The sequence below is a fragment of the Anarrhichthys ocellatus genome, unplaced genomic scaffold (assembly GCF_004355925.1).
Source record: "Anarrhichthys ocellatus isolate YVR2014 unplaced genomic scaffold, GSC_Weel_1.0 scaffold7, whole genome shotgun sequence".
In the NCBI taxonomy this organism is placed as follows: domain Eukaryota; kingdom Metazoa; phylum Chordata; class Actinopteri; order Perciformes; family Anarhichadidae; genus Anarrhichthys; species Anarrhichthys ocellatus.
Window position 1 is genome coordinate 6,636,395 of NW_022280037.1, and position 24,882 is coordinate 6,661,276.

Genomic DNA, 24,882 nt, shown 5'->3' on the forward strand with positions numbered 1-24,882 from the left:
CCGCCGTAGCTCATACAAATTCACACAGCAGACAAATGCTGTGCTACGCAGGATAAAAAAAGAAAAAAAACAAGCATTCATTCATCGTTCCAGTCCTGTTTGTGTGTATGTGTGAGTGTTTCACAGTTGAATGCGGATATTTGCGGTTGTAACACCCAGTTAATAGAGGACGTACACTGGTCACACTTTGTAACCTCCCACGTACGCCATCAGTATACAAACAGTCATGCCTTTGCTGAATGAAGAAGTTCATCAGCAGTGGAAGGGAAGGAGAAACATGTAGAGGCATCTACGAAGACCTATGAAGCTTGTTTTTGTGAAACAGCTGAAACAAGGTGGTAGGGGTGGCGAGGCCTCAAGGAATGACGTGTGTGAGGTGGAGGGGGGAGCGGCTGTTAAGCGCTATTTCCATCTCTCATGAGACTTTTGAGCAGTTGGGAGCTCTATATTAAACTGGAGCTGGGGAACCCGACACTGGGGCTTCGAGGTCAGGCAGGCTTTTCTGAGGGCATCTATAGTTAACTTAACGCAGAATTGTAAGGTGGGTCAAACTCGCATATTTAGGTTTTAGTTCTCGTCTTTGTTTTAAGTTAGGATAATCATACACTTAAAATAAAAATAAGACACCAAAAAATAATGGATTTAGCCATGGCATCAGTTTGCAGGGCTTTCCTGTTGAGCTGAGAACTTGTTTTCTCTTCATGTCGTCCATGACAGACTGACAAATGTGTGATAGATGATCTCACGGACACTGACAAGCATACACACAAACATCTGGCCTGCAGCTGTGTGGACAACACCTGCGTGACACATCGGCCCCGTACAAAAACATGCCAGGAGACTCGGCCCAGAGCGACTCATTCCCCGATAACATGACCTCAGCACTCTGTGGTCCACAGATCCTCCCAGTAGTCCCTAAAGATGAATTCATCCTCATGGTAGCTCGCCCAGAAGACAGATTACATCAGTCCTAACCAACATCAGCAGCTCCAGTCCACAGCCAGGCTTTGCATATGAGCAGTGACACATCGTACAGTGATGGGAATATGAAAAACAGGAACAGTAAACTACAAGTGATTATGCGTGGCTTGTCCAAAAGAACAGAGTAAAGAAGAGCCGACATTCTGTGGGTTAGAAAATTAGTTCTCTGCACACAGCTCACAGTGAAAGCAAATATATTGTGTGCTATTTGCAACCTCCGATTCCTCCGAGAAACGCCATCTTTCTGACAGCGAGAGAAAAATAAAAAAAAGTGCGCGCACACGTGACAATGCTACCCAACAACCAGCAGCAGCAGCACCCCTCCTCCTAATTCTATTTCCTCCTGCTGAAATGCCATATTACCATAAGGGGGCCGTGCTGGGCCATCAGCGGAGACGTGCGGCATTTGACAACCACTAATTTCAGTGCGGCGAGTCTTTTCTGAAGCGCCGCTCTCATCTACAAATTACCCCCCGCTTTGCACAGCCAACAAAATCATTCGTCTTAGCTGTCCACCCCGGCAGAGAAGGCTTTTTGTCAGGAAGACAGGAGTGAAGTGAGGGAGACTAAGGATCACCATCTTAGAAGGAATAGAAAGAGGAGGAAGACGGTGAGCAGGAGTTAGAGCAGTGCTACGAGTAGGCTAGCCAAAATTTGATTTTTTTTTGTTGGTTTTTGGCATTTCATGGCATCGATATGTTACTCTTCTTTAGCTGCCTCTCAGATCAGTGCCAGTGTTTTAAAACCTGGCTCAGCTAAGCAAACACAAAACAGCACTTTTTACTTTGTCTATTTACGTGTGGAGGGAGGCTGTATAGGGCGCACTCACTCACTCAGATAGAGATATAACATCTCTGTTTAGCGCTTCACCCAGACGTCTGAGGAGGAAACAAAAATCAACCTTGAGAGGAGTTGGAGGGCAGAGTGGAAGACGGTTTGATGTGGCAGAGACAGAGGAGAGAGGGAGGTATATAACCACCGTGCTGAGCAAGCACTTAACTCTCACTGCTCTTCTCTGCCTCAAAGTAAGTTAACATTTCAGTTCATCTTTGCTTTTTTGGGGGGGGGGGGGGGTTTCTCTCAATATCTGCCCTTTCTCCTCTAACCGTCAGCGACAAAAGAAAATGTCACAAAGCTGTGGCTGCAGATGTATCTGCCCTTTGCAAGCACAAGTAAAGAGAGAATTTCTCCTCATCTTAGTGGTGCTCTTGACAAAAGGGGAGCGAGGAGTACCCAAAAGGAAGGATGTGGGAGTTTCAGAGGCTGAGGAACATGATGGGAGACGAAGATGCTGGAAGTGGAGAGCCAAGAACCAACATTTGGCCTATTGAGGGGATCTTTAGTGTGAAAGATCATTCTTCTTGACCGTGGTCGAATTTTAGAAGATGCTTGAATGTCGGCCATGACATGGGACAATTATGAACACGTGAATACTTAGATCTTCCTAAAAGATAAACCCATCATTCGTGACTCCAGGCAATAGTCTGTCGAATAATGTTCTGATTTAACCAAGATACTGATTGAGTAAACAAAAGCTCATTTCGTAGAATTACAAAAATGAATGTACTGATAAGCAAAAGGAAATGTGTTGACATCATGTAATGAAGCTTAAAGGCAGCATGCCAAGCCAATAATCTGCACAATTACATCTTTTGCTTCGCTCCCACCATTGTTACAATTTGTTCTTAAGCAGGCCGACTTTCCACACAAGTGAAAAAAAAGAATCACAGAGTGGCATATTGCTTTAAGGTCAGATTTTTACTCTATTAGACCTTGATAGGGAGAGGAAGAACCTGGCCTAGACTGGAGAGTCATGTGCACAAGGGAGGAAAAGAAACAAAACAAATCCATTAAGTGTATCTACTCATCTGAATGTGATGATTGACTGACTCAGCACCAATGAACAGGGAGGCTTTTCATTGATTCAGCCTAAAAAACACGATCACAAAGAAGCAGCACCGGCAGAATCCAGGGACATTTTACAGGAGGGGTTGAGAGGAAAGGCAAAGGACCAAAGAATAGCCAAATGAGGTAGAAATATTTTTGTAATGTTGCCGCCCCTCTAACATGATCTAATTAATAGAAACAGCATGAGGCAAACTTGGAGAACGGAGTGGCGAGGAAGAGAGATAAGGGACAGATAAAATGGGTAAAAACAATGGAGTAGTCAAGAAGGGGATAATGTAATCAGGTTAAAGACTGGTGAAGATCGCTCAGCTAGAGCTGCTCCACTAGAGAATGTGAACAGGTCCATTAAGAGCCCAAAAATAGACCTGCTCCACAACGGCTTTGTCCTCACCCTGTAGCTCACAGCAAAACGTCCTCTGACCATGCAGAGCACATCTGTCCATATAAGAGAGTGAGCGAGTGAGTGAGAGAAAAAAGAAGAAATGCAATGGGTGAGTAATCATTGTGATAATATCTGGCACCTGAAACAGATCAAGTCCAACACCAATTCACCTGAAAGCCCAAATGATCAAATGTTTAGCTGTGCAGGCACTTAAGGAGTCCTACCTGTTTAGAGGGATTAAAAAACGTCAGTGTTCGAAATCATGAGAAAACATTCTCAATTCATGGTTTAAACAGGAGAAGAGGAGAAGAAGCCCAGGAAAATAGACCTAAAACACAATGGTCATGTCACGGAGAAAAAAAAAAAAAAAAAAAAAAAGCAGCAGCAATCACAGATACACCCGAATGTGCCGGTGCTGAGTGAAACAAGACTACGGCGAGGAACAAGCCTTTTCACTTTAAAGCAGTGCACTTCAGCAATCACAAAGCCCGGGTACCCGTTGCAAACGAAAGGATTTGGGCGTTTAATGCATTCCTGCCCTTTATTCACGGCACAGACGACTTTATCCAAGACGACACTCCACTCCAACAGTTCGGGGGGGTTTGGCAGGCCGAGCACATGAACGACGGAGGTTTCTTTTAGAGCAGGGAGCAGAAATATAGTGCGCATTGGTGGGGGTGACTGAGCCATGAAAACGTATGCATTTCTGGGTCTTATCGTCAACTCACAGCTGCCTCCTCGCCCCCCTCCTCCCTCTTTGTCAGGGAGAAAGTTTTTACTTCCTAATCTTTGATTTAACAGTAGGCCTACACTGCACGCTCCTTTGATGTTCTTGCACAAACTATTCCTGTGCTGTTAATGAGTATACTGTAGTATCAGCATCGTTAAGAACAGTTATTCCAGTTCTTAGAAGGAAAATACTAGGTTTAGAGTTTGCATTAGGGAACATTAGCATTAATGAACTTTAATGTCAACATATTGTAGCCAGACGGTCGGCCCTTCACTTGCCTTTGTTTACTATTTACCAGATTGTAAATGTAATGTTAACAGATTGTAGGAGTGCGACAATAAGCATGTGACTCACAACATGTTCAGTACAAGATGCTTCTGTTCTGGATGAGACTGGTTTATGAACCAAGACATTATGGGGCAAGTAAAAAAATTAAATAGAAACGCTGGACGAGCAGGAGTGGATCAGACTGTGGATCAACACTTTTCAACCCAATTAAGGCACTGTTATGTCTCTGGGAATGGATACCATATCAAACACACAAAGTCATTTTCCAGAGTGTGTCTATTACTTGAGGTAGTCTATAACACACTTGGGCGCGAGGCGCTCTCCCCACGGCCTCCAAGTAGCCTCTTTCCACACATTCAGAGAGAGAAAAGGCAATAATGAACGGCATAGGAGTGTTTATTGCTGTGGATATGTGACTAGAGTCGGGCGGGGAAAACACAAAGTGCTTGAGCCCCCTGTGATAGTGTTCATTCACATCCGAATAGTTTTGTAATTAAGCTGGGGCCAAACAGACATACCGTCTTTTGTTTTCATTGGATTACTTATTGGCTATCTTCCAGTGTTTTTAGTTTAAATTCCCTGTTTGCGTTTCCCCTTAAAGCGTTTCCTCGCTGATCTGTAGCAGAGGGATGGTAATACAAAGAGGCAAAAAAACTAATGTTGGAGGATAAATACTTGATTCGACTAACCCCGACTGTTGAGGCATCGTACTAGCTTTGGCACAGAATGAGGGCATAGGATTTTGTTACATAGGAGTTACACTAACAAAAGGATCACCACCAGTATGGACAGAAGGAAGCTGTAACTACAGTGAGCAACAACTTCTTCAATGTACATATGGCATGTGGGTATTGTGAGACAAACTTGGAATAGTAACACCATATCCAATAATTCATTTTAAGCCGTTAATGTTATCTCAATGTATTTAAAAAGCATTGCATTAGACACGATGTGGATAGAAGCGCTGGGCCCCACAGGCTGAGGGGTCTAAATGGCTCCAGACAGAAATGACTGTGTGGATTGCTGGCAGCCAGAGGGAGAGATTTATGTTGTGTGTCAGGGATTCTCCTAGGGCAGGCTGGGTAAAAAGCTCCAGCGTCAGGTCTTTAAGTAGATGGGCCACTAAATAAACGACTAGCATAACAAGGTTTCGGGATTCTCTGCTCCCCGAGCCAGATGAAAATATATTGAATTACAGAAAAGATCTCCCGTACACACATGCTTACTCATCTCGTGGGTAAAAAGCCATTGAGCAGCCGAGCTTTCATCCAAATTGGGAGCGAACGGTTGATGCATTCTGCACCAGTAAAAACGCTTACACAGTAACACAATCTCTGTTAAAGCCATACACTGCGATGCGTGCACATCCCAGCCAACCCCCCCAATAGCAGCATGTTCCACTCTCTGATCATCAGTAATGAGCTGAAGCTGCCTGAAAACACCAGTCCATTTAGCCAGAGTCCAACAATACACAGGAATGTGTGTGGTGTGTGGTGTGTGTGTGTGTGTGCCCGGACACATACTTAAGTACATGTCATGCAGATAGAAACAGACACACACAACATGACAATTAAAAAACTCCCACAAACACATCAGCTAATGAGTTTTTGTGTTTGTAGACAAGAATCTCTTGAGACGGTGAACCCACAGAAATAACTCCACGCAGAAGGAGGAGAGAAACTGCCTCAGAGAAAAATCTGCTAAACAAATACAGCAGGAAATAGTGCTACATCTCTCCTACACCCTAACTTTCTATCCACCGGCACATGTTTACAGAGGATTGCTCTTTATTACACATCAACCCAGAAGTGGGAATATTGCCCCTCTTCTACCTTTTAAAAAAAAAAAAAAGAACACAGTAAACCCAAATCACGATTAATAGAACTACATAAACACATTTACAATATTTTTAGATATTTAAAAAAAAAGGATGTAATTTATTGTAATGCATAAAGAATATGTATTCAGCTCTACTTCGTCAGTGGTCTGTCAATCAAACCGTGGGTTAAACACATTCTTACGTTCCCAATTACGTCAGAAATATTGAGACGCACAGTTTACCGTCTCCTCTATTCTGGCTGAGCCCCTGAGAATATGTAAATGCTGAAAGCTGAACGTGTATGTGCGGTGATGGCCAAGAACAGCAATCAGCAAAGCCATTAATCATAACCGGTGACAAATGCAACGTTTTCTGGGGCTGTCGCTGGGACTGCATGCAGGAGAGGACAGAAGTGCCAAGCCGAATGTGGCTTTCTGTGTCTGCTGGCAGCAGCGGTGATGGTGTGCTATAGGAGCGTGTCATAGCACGTTAGTTTGGTGATTAAACAAAGCAAACAGACAGTGCAGACAAGGAGAGAGGGACCAAAGGAGAGGCGGAGCTGAGGGGAGGCAGGAAAGGAAGCAGAAACAGTGATGAAAGGGGACAAAAGGGGACTGAATACACTAGTTTATTAGCCTTTATTGGCAATAGTGTTTGAGTAGAGTGACTGCTGTCCCTGAACTCCAGCACCATGAAGCAACAGCTGAGCAGGTACAGTGAAGGTCCGGGAGAACGCAGCCCAACAGTGGGCCAACTTAACCGAGTTATCGTGACAATTTAGAGATCATGATCATTCATTGAACAACTGTCAAGCGGCCCTAAAAATACAGAGAGCACAAAGGCAGTTAAAAAAAATAAAATGCTAATAGTCAGAGAAAATCTTGTTGTGGTCCCAAAACTGGCAGCTTCAGAGAGCGTTTGTACGAGTCTGAAATGACAGAATGACGATGACTGGAGCTACTCCTCAGAAGTTAACACCAGCTGTCTTTACAATTGTAAAATGGAAGTAGAACGACTGCTACGTCGACTGTATTTTTTCATTTTAAAAATAGTTTCATTTTTATTTGCAGTAGTTGACATGTGACACTGCAATTTAAACATGTTAACAATATCTTGTGAAGAGGCATGATCTGGGATAAAAAAATAACAGTAGCTTGACTTTCTCAGACTTATTTTCAAAAAGTTTTATAGTAGCATTTGGCTCGACATTATTCCTAAAAGAAAGTTGGAGCAGAAACCCATCTTATCCCTCTCGCTCCCACCACCACGCTAACCCATCCCAAACTTAACAGTGAATTAAGTGGTTTAGACAGTATCTGCAGAGCCATTAAGACCCCAGACTAAAATTAGAATAAGGGATCATCACACTTTATGATGTGGAACTGCTTTATGGGGCCGTGTGCTGGTGGGGGCACGCTAGTAGCTCAATGAGCCATAGGAGTGCCAGTTTTGTGCACTTAGTGGGGTCTACCAAAGAGTGAGGTGAAACTGGCAGGGAGGGCTGGCTCGATACTGAACCATAATGGCTTACTCCTAATGGTTGCCGCGAGGGGCCAACGTTCATTACTCTCTGCGTGGGGGGACTTTAACAGGATCCCGGGGTGAGACTTGTGAGTGCATGCACGCTCACGCACACACTTAAACTTTGGTGGTGGCACCGCAAGGCACATGAGCAAGATGGAAAGCTACAGAAAGCGTTTTCTTTCTTTCACACACTGACAAAAAAAAAAAAAAAAATATATATATATATATATATATATATATATATATTTTCATATTCCTTACAGGAGGCACCGGGGAGTGTTAGTGTGGCAGTTAACCAAAAAAAGCTTAGAGCTCCTTAAGGTGGTTTCATAATATTGCTAATTTATCAACGATTGCAGAAATATTTTAATCCAGCACAGCACAAGCTAGAGTTCTGTGCTAATACTTCCTCTCGCCTCGGTTCACCTTTTAAAGTAGCACAATACCCGAGCTCAGCTGAAACAGCCAGCCTAATGCACACAAATGCAAACTCAGGCTCCCTCTAAAATACCAAGCAAAGATGGGCTATTTTACTGCTGCTTTTGCCATCTAAAAGGGGGAGCGATATGTAGCGTTAAATTGGAAGTCACAGCAATAGTCATTTAACAGGCTGGCTTTAAGAGAGAAGCCTCATGAGCTGAAAATGGTTTTCACAAATTTATGGGGATATACTTGGTCGAAAAGGAAACAGCCTGCTTCAACTAAGCTATAATACAAGCAGGAAATCCATCTTTTACTTCCATCAATTATATAACCTGTATACGTGTGGTTCCATCCGTACTAAAAGGGATGCCTACAGGGGTAGTCAAAACTAGTGAATTAATTAGTACAAACACGCACACAGCATGAAAAAAGCATTCGCACAAACAGCCAAGCAGATTGTTGGTTTTTCTGCATCTCGTGGGATCTCATTTCAGAGGCTTTACCTGCCAGTAAAATCAGACAGACAGACAAAAGACAGACCTGAGCCGTGCTGCACGCTGCTGCTCAAGAATCCCTCTCTCACTTCGCTTTAACCCATTTAACTCTACTTTTAGTGTTTCGGGGGATGTACATGCTGAACGTAGGCATCTAGAAACACAAATGTTTTATCCACTGAGGCCCTAGGCATACTTTTACAAACATGCATCCACACACACACGCACACTATAACAATGCAGAGGATGCTATGTCAAATGAAGCACAGGATGCCCGCTGTGAGCTCAACAAGATGTGAAAAAACGAGATAAGAATGGGAAGAACAACAGGAAGAGGATTCAGGATGCATGCTGATGGGATGCATGTCTGTGGATTGGAAGAGCAGTCCTTGGCCCCCATTTTGCATCAACTGTTTCCAGGAACCATGTCCTCTGGCCCATAAAAAAAGGGGGTCCCCCTTTCCTTTGCCCACTGCCTGGAGGGGCCCGAAAAGATTTGCATTTCAGTAGAAGGGCTCTTGTTAGGATACGAGGAAAGGCCATTCCTCACAGGGTGACTTAAGAGTTAGCCAAGACCGTCGACTAACATTCAGACGATCTAAAAATGCAGAGCATTATTAATCTATTAAACACATCTTAACTGTGTCTACCCCTACACACAGCTGCCCCCTCCTCCCCTCCTTCATGCAACAATGGCAGGAAAAGCCCAGCTGTCAGAAGAGGAAACGAGACAGGAAGAGGTTGGAAGGAAAGGCTCCGACTGTCAATGTGACTGGAGAAGATAACATGCTCGCTGCTTCCTGTCCCCACCCCTGTAAGTAAGGAGACCACAGCGCTCACAACCTGGGAGGAACAACCGAGAGAGGATCATTCGTTATAAAACGGAGATTTTTCACTTTATGTCTCTATGATCCGACCTCTATCTTTGTCCTCTGATCCAAAGGGATCATTTATCCATGCTTCCAAAATAATCTAGGCCTAAATCCACAGGAAAGAACAGTGCTGTCGGTGAGATTATAGAGTCTACTGATGGAGCACCGCATGGTTAACGTGAAGGGAACCAGATAGGTGATGGTTAAATTCAGGCGGTCATTTTCCTCACAGGTGAACACAGAGAGGAAAAGACAGTGGCTTACATCAACTGTGACTCCAGTGGTTTTTTGGCAAAGAACAGATGGAAGCAGCAATAGCCTGCCATAAGTTTGGTACGGACTGAAAGAAAAAAAAAAACAGATTGGAAAAAAATAAAATCTCTTTATTTAATGTTTGTGGGAGGTGGGGGAGTGACACAATGAGGAAAAACCACATCATTGTCTCTCATTGTCAGGAATGAGGTCACTTGATTTCAACAACACTGAAGCAAACATAGTGATAACTGCCTTCAAGTATGGACTGACTTTATTATTGATTTAATTTGTATTGTTATTATAGTGCACATTATCATAATAATTATGTTATGATATTTACATACTTATTGATCCATTTTCTTTACTGTGCTTTCCCATAGTTCAGACGCACATGCTATAAAATAAGAATACAAAGTGTAACTGGGCTGTATTCATTGTTCTTGTGGCTCCTTATTGTTTAGTTAGTGTATTCTCTTTTGTCAATAAAGAGGTACAATACATTCTACACACTAGAATACTACCTTTGCCAGGAAGCCCAGCTGTGAGTCAATAATGCTATGCACTATAGTTGAAATAAACCGATTTGGTGTTAATAAATACTTGCGTTTAAACAAAATGAGCTACAATTAAAATTAATAATACGGCAAAAATATAGTTCTAATCAAAAGCAATCAAATACAACAGCCCTGCAATAACTCCTATGAATCTTATCATATTCAGTTGTGTGCCAGAGACGCATCGATTCAACTCTATGGTTGCTTCACATGCTGGAGCTCATTTTAATGAAAAAACACAAAACAAGAACCAAACATTAATGAAGACGGCTCAATGTCATCTTTTCATTTTCGATACACTCGCTCATTGCCAGCTTATTGCGTTACACCAGGGTAAAACTAAAATCGCTCAACCAATGTACCACAAGCTACATCCTTCTTAACAGCGTCCCGTCATAGTCCTCTCTCTGAAGCAGCTTCAACAAAGACTGGTACGCTCAGAGTTCAGGGGTTTAGGAGTCGTCCTGTAATCTTTTTTTTTTTTGGCTCGTGTATCACCAGCTTGAAGTGATTTTGCAGTCGTGATTACAGTTGACAGTGACGTACCTAATGTAGCGCAGATTCTGAGCAAGGCTTTAATTCTCTGTGCGGAAAAGCCCCAGAACAGACATGAATTATAAACACAGGCAGGCAAACAGGTTACATCACAAAGTGTATGCATGCGTGTCAGCTGTTGTTGTATCCGCCGTCACCGGGCCTGCCGGGGCTCGTATATAGCATCTTAAGTTTAAAATCCAACAGCCAGTCTCTGTCTCCGGGTGTGACAGCGCACAGACTCACACCACAGCTGTTGTGTCTTTGTGCCGGCTCCTCATTGTCTTCACAACCTGACATACCATTTTTTTTCAGGATCTGAATCGAATCACTTCAAACGCCTACTCGTGTACAATACAAATTAGACTCGCAAGAAATGTGTTAAATATCTTGACGGATGTACACGGTCCTCCGCCTGAACTTCAATTGTTCTGGGCCAAGTATACAAGGATGGATTGTGTGCAAGGGTTGGTAGCTGTGAGTTAAACTGGTACAGACTGCTTCTCTATGAAGAACAAACAGGCCTGGCACTGGTTGGAGACAGAAAAACTCTCTCGATGTCTGATGCACTTTGAGAGATTACGTTGGCTCGTCTTAAAAGGAAGCTACGGTTTGGTGTGTTTTGGTCTGCTCGTCTGATCCTGGAGATCTTTCAGTTGATCCGTTTCGTCATGTTGAACGTACCATTTAAGAAAACAAAGACATTGGACGGTCTTAACCAACAATTGCGTCAGAGTAACATAAAGGGTGGAGGAAAAGAGACTCAACTGTCATTAACCAAGCTTCCAGTATGCTAAAGCCTTTAAACATCGATCCGCCTCAGTGCCTCAATGCACTTGGGTGCGAGGACTTAACAAATCTGCGAGAGCATATAAGTGTGCAGAATTACAGCCAGCGGGTGCAGGCATGTTGTTCTCTACCAACCAGCGCTTGAGCCCGAGAGTGATTGAGTGGAGAGTGGAGCAAACGCTCGGGTCCTGAGCGCAGACAGTGAGAGCTACGCTGATGCAAACTGACAGACCACGAAGCAGGCCTTTAATGTCACCACTGGTCCTCACATGAAAGAGGCAATGTAGCCCCAAGGCTGGAGTTTTTGCCTCACATACGAGTAGAGAGGAAGGCTGCAATAGAGAAACAAATGGAAAAGAATAGAGTGGGTGAAGAAAGAAATCTGGAAAAACAGGAGATGAGAAAAGAGTAGAGTCAGAAGTAGAGTCATTCTGCTCAAATAAATAGTTAAGACAAAGCCAAGAAAAATGAGTCATTCCTTGGGAAAATGAACACTGATTTTTCTCCTGTGGAAAACACTATGGCAATGATGGAAGGCAATATAAAATAAACAGATGAGGGGGAAAGACATAAGGGCAGCGATAAGAGGAAACAAAGCAAGCGGGGTGTGTGCGTGTGTGTTTGTCTGTGCAACTGAAGTGCAGACGGAGAATAGGAGTTTATATATGGTGATGAGGGAGGAGGTGGTGCAGAGATAGAACCACGGTCTGGTTCATCAAAAGTGTCAGACGCTCAATAAGAATAAGGTTGCAGGAAGAGCTCCCATCACAAACAGTCTCAACTCATGTCAGACAAACACTCTCCAGGAAAGCGAAAAAGGGGAGAAGAGAGGAAGGGTGCAACAGAGATGGAGGGAGAGAGGAATGAGAGTGGACAGAGAGACAAGTCCATCTCCTGGCAGACTATTCTTCACCTCAAGGTGTCAACAGCAGCTGGTGCCTTGGCACCTTGCTCATACCCACACCTGTCTCCCCGGCCGTGTGCATCTCTAGCTGCCTTTAACCACTAAAGGACAACTAAGGTTTACAGTAAATTATTTGATTACCCACACACTGCAGGAGATCACAAACGTGTATCCAATCCAATACTTTGATGGCAATTTGAATCAAATCACTCCATCTCTTAATTCACTGTTCTCCCCTCGTCACTGAGCGTGTCTCACACCAGACAGACAGGAGCAGCAGCTGTAATCTTATCCAATATGACAATAAAGCAACACTGTGTAAGTTGTTTATGGGCAACATTCATATGAAATGACACAAAGCCAAGACGGCTAAAGTTAAGTCCTAACTGTAGCATCTACAAGGTAGAGAGAAACAGAGTAGTTTAGTGAGCTGTCAAAGATGGCAGCAGGGATGTCTCTGCACACATAAGGAACTTCAGTAGACAGTTTACCATCTGTGAGCTATGGAACTGCTAGCTAGCTACTACAGTATATTAAAGATTGATCCGACCCAGACTGCTCAGGTCGGAGGTGCATTCTGAATTCAATCCCCATTAATTAGGTCATGGTCGGGATCAGGGGGAAAGTGTCAAGTAATGGGTAATTAGGATGTTCAGCATATAGGGCAGGATATAGGGAACTGAAAGGAAATGGCCTGGTGCTTGATACAAAAAGATATGGTTACCGATCCACACACACACAATATACTGTATGTTTGCATCATGTATGACACTGAAAATGGCCGTTTCTACAATTTTTCTTCAACAAAATTATAAGAAAAGATCACAGCCGTTTTTCAACATGCTCCAAATTGTCTCCAATCTCACTATCCAACTATAAGAGCAACAACATAGATGGGAGGGTGTTGGGTTGCAAAAAACACACTCAAGAGTCAGCAACTTAAAGAACAGTACATTCAGCACTGTGCATGCAGCTAACATAATAAACCAAGTGATAAATGCAATGAGTCAAAATGCATTGCGGTGGATCAGGCTTGTTTTACAGACAGCACTTGTGTGCACACTTCTATGTGAACTGGTAGGACTGACCCAGTGTGTGCGTCTGGCCCATTAAAGCACAAAAAGCCATTGTGCATCATTAGGTGAGGGGGAGGACTGGAGAGACAGAGGGGTGGAGTGTGGAGCTGAGGGAGGGGTCAGTGACCTTCCTCATAACCAACCAAATGACCTCATTCACAGCACATAGGAATCCTCTGTCTCCCCCCCACCGTTCTTTATCACATTCAACCATCCTCCCCTCTCGGCAGCCTTGAACGCCTTTTTCCTTTCATAGAACACAATCAATCAACTGAGTCGGGACGAGGTTCACGCTCACTCACCCTTTCAGATACACATTCTTTCCTGCCAGTTATCTGTGGGGGTTTTTATGCCAGTCTTTCCTATGCCACACACAGTGCTAAAGAGGGAGTTTGTCTCACCAATTAAAGTCTAATCATTCAAAGCCAACCATTGTTTCTGTTCTGTAATCTCCTCCAGACTGCTGAACTGATAAGGGCAGACAGACTTAAGCCTCACCACAAACCGAAAGAGCAGCGACATACACTAAACACACAGGACAGTCGCGAAACTCGTCACTCGCAGTTGTACAACTCTGGCCTCATTCGTGTGCCGCTACGATCAGTTTGGGTTGAATGCGTAGGACATGGGCATACATTATGCTCGGCAAATCATGTTTTACATCACAGCACAAGACTGCGGGGCAGACAGCGACTGTAAAACACTACTGTGCAACACATGTAGTTCTAGTGAGGCTCAGCCTGTGGCAGAGAGACAGAGTTTAAGCAATAGCTTTGCTCAGTAGGTAGAGGAGACAGTGGAATAAAAACAGACATTTATTTTGATAAATGGTTACACTGTACAATGGCGAGGAACCCCGTGTTTGGCACAATATAAAGAGAGTAGTAAAGAGCAACAGGAGTACTGTGTGAAAGTATGACGTGGACTTTGACATGTTGAAGCTGCTGAGAGTCGGGGAAGCAGCTGAGTCTGGTTAAGACTGGAGTTCCCAGTGCTTCACATTTGATGGCAGAAAGCTACAAAGCATCTCTCTGCCTCTTGCCACCTCACTTTCTGTGGGCCTACGGGATGGTTATGGCAGCACCGCCTGCTCTTGCCAAGCCTCACAGAAACAACACGGGCTGCTGAGGGACAGGTAAATTATTCATCTTTGATTTATCGGCCAGCCGGCGACTAAACCAAGGTGAAGGCTGCAAACCACAGGCAGACTGATCCACTGGGGTGTTTTTAAAGGAGGATGGGGCTAGCGAACCTCTTGGACTGGAGAGTTTGGATGAGGGGAAAATATTGCAAATATAAACAGTGACAAAGAAGACCATGTCATAAGATATGAAGCTTTGGGAAAACATTAGGGGACTTTGATTTCAAGTGGAATGGGGCTTGCTAGTGCCAGCCCTGAAGCAAAAACTATCAAGTTACAGACAAATTGTGGATTAAACGTGTCGATATTTAAAGCAAGGAGACGTCCCCGTGTCTCACTCTGGATGGCATTCACATTCAGCTGAGCTAAAGCACACTATGAGAGAGTGTGCGGGGAAAGCAAACACCAGGCTGGAGGTTAAGTGCTCCGACTGTGCTCCCGGTAACATTCCTGAGCTGGCTGCCAACGCTCGCTTGCCATTCCTCCACTGAAAGGAGAGAGGAAATGAATGCAGAGGGGTGGCGACTCAAAAGAGAGGTACAGAGTGAGCATTCAGCTCATTTTTCTATGATAAAAATGGGGAAGGAAACAGGAAACGTGACAAATGTTGCCGGCATGATTCCTGAAAACCCTAATTGTTAGACGTTATATCTGTTGCGACTGTGCAAGGGCTTAAATACAGAGATACAAAGAGAAAGAGCGAGAAAATAAGGAGAAACACTGTGAGTGAGGGGGGGGGGGGGGCTATTCGAAGCACTCAAAGAATGCAACAGGGTGGGGCCTGTACTTCTAAGAAATATTCTGTGTGCTGCGTTTCCACACAAATGTGTGGAGGAGGGACAGAAGTTTTGATTCACGATGTAATCTAGATTAATCAACAGACAGCTGAGACACAGACCCAACTCTATGGGAGAGGGCACAAGAAGAGCGCGCTTCTTTTTCACCACAGACAGAACACAGCCCCCACCCCCCTCCTTCTCCCCGTCTGTCTGAAGGAAAAACAAACCACTGATTTGCCTTCTCTACGGTCTATTCCTGTCTGAAATGGGCGTTACTTCCCGTCAGATGTTTTTGTACGACACAAAAATGGTAAAAGCTGACATAACTTTGGGTCAAGGGTAATGGGAGGCGCCGTGGTTTCAGAAAAAGGGATAAACAACCAAATTTAATGAACATGTCTGTGTTAGGAAGCTGTTGTGACATCATTACAACATCCCCTAATTCTTCTTCCTCTTTAACGCTGCTCGTTGTCATCTAACGCACACACACACACACACACACACACACACACACGACTCTCGCTTTGACAGAAACCACACGGTGAAATACCTTCAGCGAAATTCACTGTGCCTCTAGTTGTACGCTATTAATTTTAACGTGTTTGCTTTGCTTTAAGGTTCGAGGAATTAAAAAAAAAGAGAGATATAAACTGCCTGTAGAAATGCGTCGCCTAACAGCCGGCAGTAATAGAAGGGAAGGCACGTAGTTTTGGCGACAGCGAGCCAGATAGTCGACCAGGCAGTCGGGGTAGGGTACGGAGACAGGACGCCAGGCAGAGGCGATAAGGAGGCCCAGCACTCACGGGATTGAGGCCTGAGATAAGAGCCCGGAGCTGTCGCTGGATGACTTTATCTTACAGCACCTGCTGGGGGGGGTGGCATTGCTGGGGCTGGAGTGGGGCCAGGGGAGCAAGATGGGGCCGGGGGTCGGAGCTAGAACATGAACTGAGGCTCACACAGGCACTGTGGTGGGGCTCCTGGATAGGAGGGCTAGCTTGGCAGAGGCACGTCAGAAGGACGACCGGCAAGGCACCGCTGGGTCCTGCCACAACCCCTACACGGCACCCTGTCACACTCATGCCACCACCTAATTTATTACCAGGGAGGAGAGACTGAGGGGAAAAAAAGGATCACATGAGTGCAAGAGAGAGCCAGACAGAGAAATACGGCACAAAGGCTCCAATTCTGCTTTCTCACTGGTGGCGACAGCTCAGTAAACCAGCTCACAGAATGGCTCCCAGTTAATTAAATTCCAGCTTATAAGTGGTGCTTTGGGAGAGAATGTGGGGAGAAGAAAGGGGGACTGGGGTTATAACACGTTTCAGCATGCGACAACAGTCCCGGCCTAACACCCTCATATCTCTATTCCTGTGCTCTCTCACAGGGCGAAGTGGTTTCTTATTTTACAAGCTGTACCCAGTCTTGTTAGCTGCTAGATTGATTGTGGGTCAGAGGTCTTGCCAAGGGTTAACCTACAGCGGGCCAGGACAGTGCTACAACAGCCAGACACAGAAAGACAAAGAAACGAGATTGACAGAAATATGGGACATCAGGTAGAAAACCAAACAGATTTCTGGCATTCCCTCATTTATCAAAATCTGTCCTCTAAACAGCTGTTCCCAAAGGACCCGTTCCCTACACAGGCAGGCACCATAGTGGACAGCAGACAGTTTGTCCTCCAGACGCTGACAGCTCTCCTGGGAAGGGTCCTGTTAAATCAAGGCACACACAGAGACAAACAAGCAGATACAAAACTGTATATGTAAAGGGGGGGGTGCTGTAGCCAGGGAAGAAAAATAAAAAAAAATAAAAAAGGGTACAATGCACCATGTGGCTCCGCAACACAGCGTGCAACGGAACAACGGAACATTTAATCTATTATACAAACGAAGCTGAAAAATGAGCCTGGAAGGAAAGCTAAGGAGAGCCTGGAATGAATACTTTCAATCAATCCAACTATTCTGTTCTCCATAGAAACACTAAAAACACTGCATGACAACAAAAAAAAAGCAAACTTCACTTTCTCCTCTAGCTTACAACAGCGCCTGCACTTCAGTACTAGGCTGTGTCTCTAGATGTTATATGGGCTGTCTCCTCCTGCCAAGAGAAAATATAGCGATTTGAAGCAGCTTGTTGGCTGGCAGATCGTAAAGAGGAGTAAAAAAAAAATAACTCCGTAGCAGGTGTCACCTCAGGGGGATGAACAACTGCAACGCAAGGGGATTTCAAAAGGGGCCCGTCGATCAGCCAGAGTGACCTTGAGGGACTACACATATTGGGAACTTAACAAGGGCGCCCATGCACTCACGCCACTAAAGCAATGGAAGCAGTCGTCACACACAAGGGTGGTGTCAGTTTTCTTCCGCCGAGGAAACAGCTGTGTAGACATGCACAAAACGAGGGGGGGTGCAGCTGTCGAAAGGGTATACTCTTAAGAGATGGACACTTTGGGAAAGAGTTTGTGGCGTAGCTAGATTTTTTTACTCTCATTAGGCCAAATTTTAGACGTTCAATCACATTTAAGCCCACGAAACTGTATTTACTCGTCATTGTCATTTTATCAACAACACATAGAAACTTTGGTCCCAGAGGAGACGCCTTGTTGACGGGTTAGGACGGCCCTTAACTGCATTTCTTTTGGATTTTCTCCTCACTTTTGATCGCTCTACACGGACTGGTTATGTTTCTCCCTCTGCTTGAGAATAAATAGCTTTTCGTGCTCTCTCATTGTTGCCTTGAAATGACACCTGCTTTCAATGATTTCTCTTGAGGAGAAAACTACACACACACCAAACAAAATAACTTTTCACATCAAACGTAATTCACAACACACTACCACAAGGTAAAGAAACCCGTCTGGAGTCTGACTGGAAGTTGCAGTCAAGTGTGACGTTTATCTTTGCAGCTGGCAAAGACCACAATCACAAAACATGCTTCACTGATCAGCATTAAAATGTTTATCACACAAATACAACCTCAAACTACCATTAAAAAAAAATTCTTAAAAATAACTTTCTGAGCTTCCTGAATTGCAGCACTCCGACAGCACAGGCCACATAGCACAGTGCATTAAAAATAACACACACTTGACTTCTCAAAGTACGAGGTCATTGCAAAGGAATAATAAATAGAGCGCTCTTTAGGGTTTCTTCTGTCATTTTAGAGGAATAGAAATTGTGTTTTGGGTTTTACCCTGGGTGGGGTCAGTGTTCACTAGTCAGGGAGGGCCCCGAATATCACATCAGAGCTACAGCTCCGTTTCAAAAGGGGAACGCAAACCAGACCGCCCCTAACGGGAACCAGACAGGCCTCCTCTGCGCCAGGGTGGCTTTCATCTCACACACGCAATTTCTGGCAGCAGGATAAAGTTTAGCCTGGTGCTGTGGAAACGCTCGTAAACCTCAGACTGGTGTGGTTTCAGAGGAGAGAGAAAGGAGCTGGAAAGTTATGAGTGTTCCAGTCATGATTTCTTACGCACAAGAGAGGGGGAGCATTTTTATCCGTCGAGTGTGACAGAGGAGCGTCGGACCAGTCCGGCATTACAGATTGATTTCTAAACCCCGAAGAAACCAGTTTCTCCAAAGTCCCAACAACATATGGTGCAAGACATCAAATTACAGACCAGTTTTTCTTTTAAGAAAGAATGACGAAGCAGTTCCGCCATCAGTTTCAGACATCAAAATTGCCTTCAATTCATTTTTTGCAAATAAAGCAAATCATAACTTTGTAACCGTAAATCCCCACTGGTCACAATGAGTAGGCCTACGACAGTATTTACATTCTCCTACATGTTAAATGTCTTTCATGCACTTACTCCCTATGACTCCCTCAACATTCAGCACACAAAATTACTACATTTCCTTCCCCATGCTTTAGTCCCTCTGTTGGCGCACAGACAAAACACAAAGAACAGTGACTATAGACCTGACTACAAGTGTAAATGTATTATACATTTCGTTTTTTTAAGTCCCTGCTGACCACACAGAAGAAGAGAACATGGTTTCTTGCTTTGCGCTCACAGCGCACCAACGGCTTTGAGTTGTTAGAGTAAATGAGAGGTACACAGACTGTGTGCGGGATCCCTTTTCTTTACTGCTCAGAGAATTTTAGGGTCTACGACTATGGGGGCTGGGAAATACCAAAGGGGATCAGGAATGAAAAAGAAAACAAGTCTGCTTCCTGACTCTCCCAACACACCCACCATTCCCAATAGAGTCCTAAAAAGCAATTGTCTCTTTCGGAATTAAAAAAAAAAAAATCTATTATTCCTCTTTTGTAAGGCGTTAACGGGGTTTGGAGTTATCAAACGTGGTACTATTAATGACATAATCTGGTTTGAAAGGAAACGTATCCCTCGTTTTTTTTCAGAACATTGTTATTTATTGCTTAACTGCTTATCTGGAGGTCTCAGTCTGAAACTAGAGTGCCATTTTTTCCAGACGAAAGGACTATATTATCTCTATAATCAGTGTGTCAGTGGCATTCTTTAGGCAGATCAGTGGGACCTAACTATATCTACTGCACCGAAATAACATTTAAATTTAAACTTGATTTGAGTAGAGGTGTTATATTTAATGTTTAAACATGTATTTTTGCACTGCTGCAATAGTGAAATGGTGAGGATATAGCCAACTTAACGTCTTTAAGTCCTTCCTTTATCGCCATTCAAGGGAGCAAGAAAATCACTACCAACCGGTTTAGCAACTACATACTACGGAGGCTACTCATCCAGGCATGCAACCGAAACTGGCGGATGCACAGCTCTTTGCGTCCACGAAGACGCCAATGGTTTTTCCAGTAAAGTACTCTGCATTGTGCCTTTTATCTTTACGTATCACAAGTGTCATGGTGTCCAGTCCCGACACTACACACACGCGTGCTAAGGGGGCTGTGGCGCTCTCTAGTGTCCCAGCTCAGTTACATAATGCATAGGTCCAACCTTACGCTTACACCGGCTTATGTTAGTGACACTAGACACATAAACGGTGAATAAGCCTCGTCTTACAGCGGCCGCTGCTTAGTGCCAAAGAAACCAGCGACAATATACACGTAGACAGACAGGTCTGGACGGCGCCGCCGCCGACACACAAAAAAAAGGCGACGCAATTGTGGTAGAGCACGCGTTGACTGGCGAAAAACACGACGACTGCTGCAGCAAGAGAATGAAATACGTAGTGGACGTGTGAAGGAAGACAAAACGGTGCTCCTTTTTAATACAAAAAAAAAAAAAAAGTTAGCCATTTGAAATCGTGTACTCGCCCTCTCAGCAACAACTAACTGGCCATTGTTTGGGCAACAAGCAGACACATTCCTCCGTGCTTTTTAAGCTCGGCCGCTGGGCAACAACTCACACAAGAGCAAAAAAAAAAAAAGAAAGAAAGAAAGTCAAACATTTGTTACGCTTCTTTCGCATTTTGTCTGAGACGCAGTTATTGACTGGCTGGGTCTTTATTTGAAGACGTAGCTTTAAGTTAACGCGACCGTTGGTTCCCGAAGAGTTCAACGGAATGCAGACACCCAGGCTCGTTAGCTTAAAATGTGGCTAACCCGCAGCTAAGTTGCTGTGGAACATGTGGAATCAGGCCCCCCCCCAGTCTAAATTTCTTGAGATACGCATTTAATACACATAACGGGTGGATTCAAAACATCTCTGTGGTCAGTTGTCGTCAACACGTTGCCAGCGATAGGCAGTTTTTATTTTTCTTAACTGCGTGGGAGAAAGTTTTCGTCTCGTTGACACAAAGTCGAGAGTGGAGCAACAACTCCGTGGAAGCCTTAACGTTAGCAACACAACTCTCAAGTCCACATCGCGTCGTGGTCTTACAGACTCTCGTGAAACTGGTGGATTGACTGTTTTGGACGTGAGGTCGTATTTGGGGAAGTTTTTTTTCTTTTCTATATCGGTGTACCCGTTGAAACTGTGCGTACGGGTCTCGCCGACGTTGTGCAAGCAAGGGACGCCGGACGGCGCCGCGGTCACGCGTCCCCCTCCACGGCGTCTCACCAACACTTACCTTCATCGAGAAGCCTCTCCAGGTGTGTGAAGATGCCGCAGAGATTTGGCAAACTGGTCATGAGCTTCTTCTCGTTTAATAATTGCATCAAATAGTCGGGACTCGGCCTCGGTCGCTCCTTCACTTCGACCTCTCCGACCATCATCTTTGCGGCGAGAGCGGAGAACAAACCACCGTGAAACACAGAATCCTCTTTTAGGGGAAAAGGAGAAAAAAAACGAAAAAGAAAAAAAAAAAACTTGCGGCTCCAATCCCTCGCTTCCCTCCTCCTTGAGACGAGAAGACTCTGTAAACCCCCCTAAAAATTCAGGTTTGGTTTGTTCTTGTTGTTTGAGTGGAGAGGGGACAAAAAAAGAAACCCGTTATCTTCCTTCCAGAGACTCGTGCGCCGTACTGTCCTCTACGCCGTGTGCGCTCGGGGACGTTCGATTCTACCACTGTGGGCGCGAGAGACTGATCCACCGGAAAGGTTCCATCCTCCTCCACGGCTATTGGCCAGTGGGGCTTTCAGTGGACTAATGGGAGAACCAATGAGCGCTCCGATCGGAGCCAGCAGGGTGGAGTGGGGTGGGTTGGTGGAATGATGGACAGAAATTTGGGCCAATGGAGTGCAGTGCGCAGGAACGCTCACAGTGCCACATGAAGTGTTGTCAACACACAGAACAGCACATATGTCTTTCTTTCTCTTTTCCCTCACTTATTGCAACATTGTATCAGTTAAAAATGTCTCCAATAATACTCTTTGTGTGAACTAATTGTACGGCACTGTCTTCAGTGATCTCATAAATTTAAACACCAAAAGCAGTGCCCATGACAATACTGAGAGGGAAAAGTGGACAGCAAAGTAAATCCTTTAAAGATAGAGTTAGGATTCCTCTTTTTCTTATATTTATCTCTTTGGAATTATTATCAACACTCACAGGCCTCTTTCCCTTCCTATATCTGCTCCAGAAAAATAACTTTTTTTGCCGGTTCCAACAGGTTTTATGTTGCTTCCCTTTCGCCCTCCTCTATGTTACACAAAATCTTTAGCACGGCCCTTCATGCTGCACATTCAGTGTGAAAACAATGTTCCAGTGAGTGACTACTGGAAGGCACATCAGCCCAATTCGTCACATTGATTTTCCAAGGTCTAGTGTAATTTGTATGGTTTAGCAACGTATGGGTATACTAATCTGGTACGGACTAGTGATCTGGTTTGAAGAGTCACACGTGGGTTGAATGTGTGTTCAGTCTCCCACTTCACACAATGCGTGTGTGTGTGAGTGTGTGACCGAGGTACACTTGCCAAGACCAACCAAATCAGACTTTGGATATATGCTTCACATTTGGGTGCCAAAAAATGAAGAAAAAAAAATCCTGTGCAATATTTTACAAGATACCGTTTGTTACTCAAGACTTGTACATCTTGTTATCTGTCTTGGGACCGATTGATCAACTTTCCAGTAATCAATAGGGCCTTTTCATTGTCCTGTCCTTGGGAGGACCTCTCTACATATCCTCTGAAGATTAACATCCCTGATCAATGGCACACACACACACACAAACAAGCTACCTCCTCTCTCATCCTGCTTAGTGTTAAAATAAACCATGACTGGTCCGTTTTTTATTTTAACAGCTGTTGGCTGAGAGGGACCCAACTAAATCTGAGCCCTGACCTTGGCCACCATTCAATTTGTCCACTTACTGCTCACCCACTCATGTCTTTGTAAAAGTAGTCCCCACGCCGGGTGCATGAATGCTCAAACAGCTGCACTATGGCCTTCTGGCTGCAGTTTGTCGCCACTGTGTTAGCATAGAGAATAGTAAATTAAATCCAAGCGCTCAGTATTAGTGCAGTACGTCCAATAAATTGATCAAAGAACACTCGATCTGATGATGTCTTGGGACAAGTTTAATTATACTGAAATGATGTCTCCGCATCATTTACGTAAGTGACATATGACACCCACTTACAACATATATACAGATCGTAAACTTGCTTACACAAAAAAAATGTCCCGAAAAAACATGTTCAATCAGTCTTCTGGTCCCAGATAATAGCATTTGGCAGTGCAGCAGGCGACAGGAGCCTCCACATCAAAGCAGGATGACAGATACAGTTGCCTTAACAACCTGGATCCTGCTTCTCTGCCCTCCAGCCAGCGTATAACTACAACATGTTATGGCTATAATTATGGTCGAACGTCAGTTGATGCTCAGACAATCACCTGGGGACTTTTGTTTGTAACTGCCCACTATACATCAACATGAAAATGATGTCATTTGATTGGATTTAACAGCTTAACACTTGAAGTGCACCACCATCATATCCATTGTCTTCTGGGGGCGTCTGGTATTTACGATTGTCACAATTTCAAACAGAGACCACGGGGAAACAGAGGTTTGACAGTTGCACCTCCACCAATTAAAGAAAAACATGTAATAGTAGTCCCGTCATCCAAATGGTCTGCAATATCAGCGCGCCATCTTAAAGCAAGAGGGAGAAAACATCCCTTGAAGTCAAACGCTGATAAGGGATTTTGGTGGATAAGAGTGTGTAGATAGGCAGAGGGAATGAGAAACCCCATGTTTCATGTAACTTGGAGATAGCTAAATTGTTCATGGTGTTGACTTTATGTTTCTATATCTTTTTTCCCCCCTCCCTTATTCTTTGAATATAAGCGCTGGAAAAAGTCACGGACCTCTTGCATCAAAAAGAATCTGGCATTTATTCTGAGCTTTGAGAATGGGTTTAGTTCTTATCTCAATGGTGTGCATGATAATTTGCAGCTCGCCTAGCGCTCATTCTTCTGAGTTGGGTCACATACGGCTTCTGTGTGTGTTGATGTGTGTGTGAAATAGAAATGCAGAGTTAGAGAGGCAGAGCATACTTAAATGTGTGTGTGCGTATGTGTGTGTGAGAGCCTGTGCATGCTTGTGTCTTCTGACAGCCCGAGAGTAAACAGTAACGATATTAATCCCCCCTTTTCCCCCTTGCCCTTGTGTTTTCGTCATTTTTAATAACACGGTTTCTATTGAACAATTAATCCAATTAACGAGGATCCAGATAATTAATGAACATGCGTTTAGCCCCTTTTGAAAAGAGGATGTTAGCTCACTCACAATGAGCTTGGAGAGCGCCCTGGGTTTTCAACTGAAAGTGTGCTGATGGAGACAATGGGGCCCTCGGTAGGGGCCCTGTAGCCGGTTGCAGCCTGCCTCGGGGGGCCGCAGCCGCAGGAAAGTGAGTGGGAGCTGGTGACTGTCGAGGCACGGCTGTCTGCGATAACGGTTGTAGCTCCGGAGGAGGCAAACGGAGGCCCACGGGCTCTGATAACACGCAGACATACAAACAAGAACATCTTTTCCTTTTTCTTTTGGCTTACTAGTTTCGGGACTGTGGGGGGGGGGGGGGGGGGGGGGGGGGGGGGGG

General features: G+C 44.5%; 1 protein-coding gene across 7 annotated transcripts in view; it reads right to left on the minus strand.

Annotated features, from left to right (window-relative positions):
- The window catches only part of qkia (QKI, KH domain containing, RNA binding a), a 55,896-nt gene extending 33,994 nt beyond the window's left edge, over window positions 1-21,902 (minus strand). For all 7 annotated transcript variants that reach the window (XR_004212784.1, XR_004212782.1, XR_004212783.1 and 4 more), the window contains exon 1: window positions 21,468-21,902. Coding sequence is in view for 3 of the 7 variants with exons in the window: in XM_031847607.1 (XP_031703467.1) it covers window positions 21,468-21,612 (145 nt within the window). In the remaining 4 variants the exon portion in view is untranslated. The remainder of the gene's footprint in view (window positions 1-21,467) is intronic.
- Window positions 21,903-24,882: the final 2,980 nt, after the last annotated feature.